Source organism: Drosophila eugracilis, unplaced genomic scaffold, assembly GCF_018153835.1.
Source record: "Drosophila eugracilis isolate 14026-0451.02 unplaced genomic scaffold, ASM1815383v1 contig_1052, whole genome shotgun sequence".
Lineage (NCBI taxonomy): Eukaryota > Metazoa > Arthropoda > Insecta > Diptera > Drosophilidae > Drosophila > Drosophila eugracilis.
In genome coordinates this window covers 5,963-13,712 of record NW_024571823.1, presented here as the reverse complement: position 1 = coordinate 13,712, position 7,750 = coordinate 5,963, and the positions used below count along the sequence as shown (strand labels likewise).

Here is a 7,750-nt window from a genome sequence, read left to right as displayed (position 1 = left end):
CTTGCGATGAGTGTTCCAACTCCTCCCCCTCATAACTAGAATGTTGTTGATAGCATTCATTGGGAGCGGGGTCTGATGATGGAGTGGATTGGATATGGTAGAGCCTTTGAGCTTTACGGAAGGGATTTAAATTGGAGTTAGCGCTCGGGCTTCGTTTGATGCCACAGGCCTCTCCTTGACGCGAGTAAAAATTTGACCTATAACTTCGGCCTGATTGGTTTGACTCGTGCTTGATTGCTGCTCTAGCCCCCTGGAAAAAATTTTATTCATAATAAGCGAGACATGATTATTAATCCTAAGGTAGAAGTAGTCCAGTTTTTGGCTTCCCTGGGTCATTTGATCTAGTTCGAACTCTACCGTACCGACATCTTGTTTATCGGAAAGGTGTAATGCCAATACCCGTTTGACCTCTGTCCAACAGTCAACCGCCAACTATTAAAATTAAGAGACGTGCGTATAAAGAATCGTTTCACTTGCCCTCAGTATTTTCCTTCTTTTTTTGTTGCGTGGTTCTAATGTTTCAGTGTTTCAATGTTTCAATGTTTCAAAGTTCTCTGTTTTCTGTCTTACAGGATTATTATTCTAAAATTAGATTAAAATTAGTATTTGTGTCATTTATTTGTTCAAAAAGGAATTGCATGAGAATTTCCGTTTGGGCGTTGTGGGTTTTTTTTTTTAATTTCATGATTTTTCTCTTTGGATTTTGTGTAACTGTGTTTATCGGCGCGGTGGTCCGTATTTATCTGTTTTGGTATTGCGCCTACTAAGGTACGGTTGCCACACAATCCACTGGGCAGCTTTTTTGAATGCATTCTACATCCGTTAGCCCTTCCAGCAGTTTGCCAATTTTTTATATTATATTTATATTTTTTTTTCTTCAAAATAAGTTTATAATTTTGCCGCTCGCAAATTAGTTGCCGCATCGGTTATCTGTGTTTATTTAAATAAAATTGCATTTTTCACACTCGCGAATAAGCTACCCAATGGTGTGAGCTTATCGCCGCAGTGGACTTTTGCTTCTTTTTTTATGTTACTTAGTGTTTTGTGCTCGCGAATATGCCGCTTCACACGGTACGTGGACAAATCGGCGCGACAGGTACTAAGTTATTCACAATTCAATTCTTAATTTTCTTTTATTTCCACAATTCACATTCTTCTCTTTATCCTTTGTTTCTTGTGAACTTTGGGAGTACCTTTTGTATTTATTTGTTTGAACTCTGTTTTTTGACTGGTGTAGAACTTTTCTGCTAAGCGAAGTGATCGTGGCAAGAGCTCAAACCGAAGAGTCGCGCTCTTCAACCGGACCACACTCGACAGTTGCGCTCTCGATCTCAGAGCCAATACTTCGAATACCAGGACTTTATCAACTTCTGGAATTGTAGCAACAACCTCGATGCTCGCCAATCAAGACATCACTTCCTAGAATTCGACAATTACAAGGACTGTGTCATCTCATTTTTTCATTCTTACTGTGTGCGCATTTTTTGGCAATTCTGCATGTAATTATTTATTGAAAGAAAAAAAAATAGGTTTTTCTTTGCAAGTCTGTCAAAGAATTTTTGTTTAACTTTAGTTTCCGTGTATTTTATTTGCTTTTTGGCACTGGGCGCGGTGGTCCGTATTGTTCCGTTTTGGCCTGAGCATACTCAGGTACGGTTGCACACACAGTCCAATAGGCAGCCTTTTTGGGCGCATTCCACACCTCTTAGCGTTTCTAGCAGACTGCCACACACCATTTTATTAGTTTTTTTTGTTATTTTGCTTGCCGCTCGCAAATTAATTGCCGCAGCGGTTTTCTTAGGTTGTTTATATAAAACGACATTGTTACACTCGCAGACGTGCTAAAGGCAGCTGCCGCAGTGCATAATTATTTTATTATTTTTATCAAATTGCACATTGGAAACTTTTTGTATTGACTGTGTAGGCAATTTTTGCCATCGGCAACCCGCCGCAGTGAGTAATTCACCGCTTCGATTTTTGTTCCTATTTGCTTTTTCATTCACGTACACAGCAAAAGTTCTTAACGTACACAAAACAAAAAAAATATAACTGGCAAAAATGTGGTGCCACGGTTTCCTCGTAAAAAAAGGAGCTGTTTGGGCGCCAGTTATGGCCGGACTAAGTAGTTGCTATAGTTGTTCCTTTGGTTCCTGGATCTTAGTTGACTCGTCTCTTTCCGCCTTGCCCTAGGTTTTTCTATTTACGAGTTACGTTACAAATAAAACAGTGATCGTTTCTATACGTTATAAACGTTTTATTAGTTGAGATCAAAAGCCGTTTTCTTGAGTCAGGGGTACGATTTTCAGTCCCTCGCCGCAGACTCCTGGCAGGGCGCCTGCGAAACTGCCTCTCGGCAAGGGAATTGCCTCCGGCAGAATGCCGCCGTCGTTCTGTCTCTTTGCTGTCGCCGAGTAGCTGTCGTTGCATATCTGCTGCTCGGCGGCTGCATTATTGTAGTCCCGAAAGCGGTGAGGGCCGGGAGGGTTGAAGGGAAGGGGGCGCTTGGCCGGTGTTATCTTATATACTTTATAGGGTCGGAAACGCTTCCTTCTACCTGTTACATACATTTCAACGAATATAGTATACCCTCTTACTCTACGAGTAACTGGTATAATTAAACAATTAATGTGCTCAAAGTAGAGTATTTGGGGGAAGAAAACAATTTGGCAATTGAGTTGCGTTCGCACAAATAAATAAATGCATTTTAATTCTTTTGGTGCTGTTGCTTTGGCTTACGAACGCGTATGGGAACATAACATGGGAATATTCATATAGGGGTTTGCTGGCTTTTGCGCTGAGGTAGCTTCGTAGCACTGCAAAAAAATTTTGGTGCGCTTGTCGCTTCCGTTAGTATTGATTGCTACTTGGACTTGGCCGAAATCACACTAATATGGGGCTATTCTTTTGTAGTCCCTTTGCTGTGCACTGTTTTATCACTTTTAACACTTTTTTTGCGCCACAATAATTAACAACTGTCAATCAGATGTTTAGATTATAGATTTAAAATTAGATAACTTATTTTTAATCTCCTCAAGAGATGTTTCAATATTAATAGAAGCAAAAAGGAGATAAAATTCTAGAGATACTGCACATATACTTTAACACACAGGCGAGCTAGTACCGGGAAAATTGTAATCTAATCGTTCCATCTTAATTGATTTTAATTTTTAATTTGAATCATATTAAATTTTACTACATAATTGTCAACTAGGTTCATAAATCCTCTTCCATAATGGACTCATTTAAAAATCTTGTCCCACAATTCGCTACTGTAATACGAGAAGGAGAAGTAAACACTGTTACTTCAGATCAGATAGTTAAAGGGGATATTGTTGAAGTAAAATTTGGAGATAGAGTTCCAGCTGATATTCGAATAATAGAAGCTCACGGCTTAAAAGTGGACAATTCTTCCTTAACTGGGGAATCAGAGCCTCAAGTAAGATCTGCTGAGTTTACACATGAAAACCCACTGGAAACGAGAAACTTGGCATTTTTTTCTACAAACGTACTAGAAGGGACTTGCCGTGGTGTTGTCATTGCTACGGGTGATAATACAGTTATGGGAAGAATAGCAAACTTGGCAGCAGGTCTAGATGACGTACAATCACCTATTTCCAGGGAAATTCAACTTTTTATACGATTTATTACTATTTTTGCTGTTATATTAGGTGTCTCTTTTTTTGGACTCAGTTTAATGCTAGGATATTCGTTTATAAATGCATCTGTTTTCCTGATTGGTATTATTGTTGCAAACGTTCCTGAGGGCTTACTTGTAACTGTAACTGTGTGTTTAACACTTACGGCCAAGCGTATGGCATCAAAAAACTGCTTGGTCAAAAACTTGGAAGCCGTGGAGACTTTGGGATCAACATCAACAATTTGTTCTGATAAAACAGGCACCTTAACACAAAATCGAATGACAGTTGCTCACTTATGGTATGATCAGGTAATAGTGGAATCTGATACAACAGAGTCTTTTCGTGGATCACATTTTAATAATGAGGATAAATCTTTTAATGCTCTTCTTCTGTGTGCTGCCCTTTGTAACTCAGCTGAATTCAAAGGTGGCCAAGATGATATACCAGTTTTTAAAAAAGATATCAATGGAAACGCTTCAGAGGCGGCTCTTTTAAAATTTGCGGAGACAGTTTTTGGAGGCATTGGATCTATTCGGCAAAAGCATTCTAAATTGACAGAAATTCCATTTAATTCAACAGAAAAGTATCAAGTCTCAGTTCATGAATTTATTTCAACAGATGGATATTTTATAGTTGAAATGAAAGGAGCTCAGAAAAGAATTTTGGATCGCTGTGACATGATAATAATTCAAGGTCAGTCCGTGAAACTTACGCCTACTTTAAAAATGGAATTCGAGGAAGCTTATTTGGAGATGGGCGGAATGGGTGAAAGAGTTTTAGGATTTGCAGACCTCATACTTCCCAGGTCTCAATATCCAGTTTCTTACGAGTTCAGCGCAGAGCCTCCAAATTTTCCCCTAGAAAATCTTCGTTTTCTAGGATTAATATCTTTAATTGATCCGCCCCGTGCTGCAGTTCCAGATGCAGTTGCAAAATGCCGATCGGCAGGAGTACGAGTAATTATGGTAACTGGTGATCACCCTATTACAGCTAAAGCCATAGCCCGTAGTGTAGGTATAATTACAAAGCCGACTGCTGAAGACATTGCCAAGCAACGTAACGTAAGGGTACAAGATGTCGATGTCCGACAAGCTACTGCTATAGTGGTGCATGGTGGTGAGCTTCGTGAGATGAAAGCCGAAGAATTAGATGCAGTTATTTACTACCACAATGAAATTGTTTTTGCACGAACTTCCCCTCAACAAAAGTTAATTATCGTAGAAGCATGTCAAAGACGTGGAGAAATTGTTGCTGTTACTGGGGATGGTGTTAATGACTCGCCTGCTTTGAAACGGGCTGATATTGGTGTTGCAATGGGCATATCAGGATCTGATGTTTCGAAGCAGGCAGCGGACATGATTTTACTCGATGATAATTTCGCATCAATAGTTGTGGGTATTGAGGAAGGTCGTCTTATTTTTGACAATCTTAAAAAATCGATTGCATATACTTTAACTTCGAATCTTCCGGAAATAATGCCGTTTCTATGTTTTGTGATATTTGATATACCGTTAGCTTTGGGAACTATCGCAATTCTATGCATCGATATCGGCACTGATATGCTTCCGGCGATATCACTAGCTTATGAAAAAGCGGAATCTGATATAATGTCCCGTATGCCAAGAGATCCCTTTGAGGACCGTTTGGTGAATAAAAAGTATGTTTTCAAAGATATATTTTTGAAGCATTATACTTAAGCTCCTTATATCATAAGGTTAATTTTAATGGCATACTTGCAAATTGGAATAATACAGACGGTTGCCAGTTTCTTTACATTTTTTGCAATAATGGCTGAGCATGGGTTCCCCCCTTCTAGACTTCTTGGAATTCGACATGACTGGGACTCATCAGATGTTGAAGATCTTGAAGATGGATACGGACAGGAATGGGTAAAATGTTTTTATATTTATTTAATTTGTCTTATTTAATAACATAGATGTGCTCAAAGACCTACAGAGAACGTAAAGTTCTAGAGTATACCGCAGGCACAGGTTTTTTTGTGACGATAGTAGTGACACAGGTGTTTGATCTTTTAATATGCAAAACTAGACGAAACTCAATATTGCAACAAGGTATGAATAATCACGTACTTAACTTCGCGCTGGTTCTTGAATTCATCATTGCCTGCCTGCTTTGCTATGTACCTGTATTTGAAAAAACCTTAAGAATGTATTCCATTAAGTAAGTACAAAATTGTCCCATACAGCGTGTAACAATCTTTTTTTTTACAGATTTATTTGGTGGATTTATGCGTTCCCTTTTGGCTTACTTATTTTTTTTTTTGACGAGGGCCGTAAGTTTCTTATAAGAAGAAATCCAGGTGGGTGGGTGGAGCAAGAAACATATTATTAATTTTATTTTATTACCACATTCGATTTTCCACAAACATATTTATCTTTACTATTTAATTATTGCTATAGTTATACCAGTAAATTAGTGTCGCAGAAGTAAATTACAAGTGTGAAATATATTTGATCGTAAAATTGTAATATTTGCTTTATTGGAATTCACATATATTTTGTTTTTTATTTATTTATGAAGAGTTACCAAGTAATTTAAAATTAAAAGGTAGAGGTGATGTTGAGAAATGGCAATAGGGGCCTTTAGCTCGGTTTTTACAATAATTAGTTAGTTATTATTATTTAGTTAGTTATATTATTAGTTAGTTAGTAAATGATTAATTGATAAGGCATCGTTGGTATCATTGCAGAACTGACAGGTCCTGGTTTCAGCTGGGTCCATATAGAGTGTATGTGTAATTTTTGTGTGTCCAAGCCTGAACCATGTTATTATTATCTGTTCTCTACTTGTGACCGATGAGTGAATGTGTAATTTTTGTGTGTCCAAACCAGTCTGTCAGTCAGTTGGGTCAGTCAGTTGGGTCTGTCAGTCTGTCAGTCTGTCGTCTGTCAGTCTGTCAGTCTGTCCAGTCTGTCAGTCTGTCAGTCTGTCCAGTCTGTCAGTCTGTCTCGTCTGTCTGTCAGTCTGTCAGTCTGTCAGTCTGTCAGTCTGCCAGTCTGTCAGTCTGTCAGTCTGTCAGTCTGTCAGTCTGTCAGTCTGTCAGTCTGTCAGTCTGTCAGTCTGTCAGTCTGTCAGTCTGTCAGTCTGTCAGTCTGTCAGTCTGTCAGTCTGTCAGTCTGTCAGTCTGTCAGTCTGTCAGTCTGTCAGTCTGTCAGTCTGTCAGTCTGTCAGTCTGTCAGTCTGTCAGTCTGTCAGTCTGTCAGTCTGTCGGTCTGTCAGTCTGTCAGTCTGTCAGTCTGTCAGTCTGTCAGTCTGTCAGTCTGTCCAGTCTGTCAGTCTGTCAGTCTGTCAGTCTGTCAGTCTGTCAGTCTGTCAGTCTGTCAGTCTGTCAGTCTGTCAGTCTGTCAGTCTGTCAGTCTGTCAGTCTGTCAGCCTGTCAGTCTGTCAGTCTGTCAGTCTGTCAGTCTGTCAGTCTGTCAGTCTGTCAGCCTGTCAGTCTGTCAGTCTGTCAGTCTGTCAGTCTGTCAGTCTGTCAGTCTGTCAGTCTGTCAGTCTGTCAGTCTGTCAGTCTGTCAGTCTGTCAGTCTGTCAGTCTGTCAGTCTGTCAGTCTGTCAGTCTGTCAGTCTGTCAGTCTGTCAGTCTGTCAGTCTGTCAGTCTGTCAGTCTGTCAGTCTGTCAGTCTGTCAGTCTGTCAGTCTGTCAGTCTGTCAGTCTGTCAGTCTGTCAGTCTGTCAGTCTGTCAGTCTGTCAGTCTGTCAGTCTGTCAGTCTGTCAGTCTGTCAGTCTGCCAGTCTGTCAGTCTGTCAGTCTGTCAGTCTGTCAGTCTGTCAGTCTGTCAGTCTGTCAGTCTGTCAGTCTGTCAGTCTGTCAGTCTGTCAGTCTGTCGTCAGTCTGTCAGTCTGTCAGTCTGTCAGTCTGTCAGTCTGTCAGTCTGTCAGTCTGTCAGTCTGTCAGTCTGTCAGTCTGTCAGTCTGTCAGTCTGTCAGTCTGTCAGTCTGTCAGTCTGTCAGTCTGTCAGTCTGTCAGTCTGTCAGTCTGTCAGTCTGTCAGTCTGGCAGTCTGTCAGTCTGTCAGTCTGTCAGTCTGTCAGTCTGTCAGTCTGTCAGTCTGTCAGTCTGTCAGTCTGCCAGTCTGTCAGTCTGTCAGTCTG

General features: G+C 40.2%; 1 protein-coding gene across 1 annotated transcript; it reads left to right on the top strand.

The window, feature by feature from the left end:
• Positions 1-3,211: 3,211 nt before the first annotated feature.
• Positions 3,212-6,063, top strand: LOC108109101 (sodium/potassium-transporting ATPase subunit alpha; the record flags this gene model as incomplete). The annotated part of the gene is made up of 4 exons (XM_017217489.2): positions 3,212-5,295; positions 5,353-5,527; positions 5,587-5,819; positions 5,870-6,063. Coding segments are annotated over 4 exons (2,613 nt in total), but the record flags the coding sequence as incomplete, so codon positions are not given.
• Between the last annotated feature and the right edge of the window lie 1,687 nt (positions 6,064-7,750).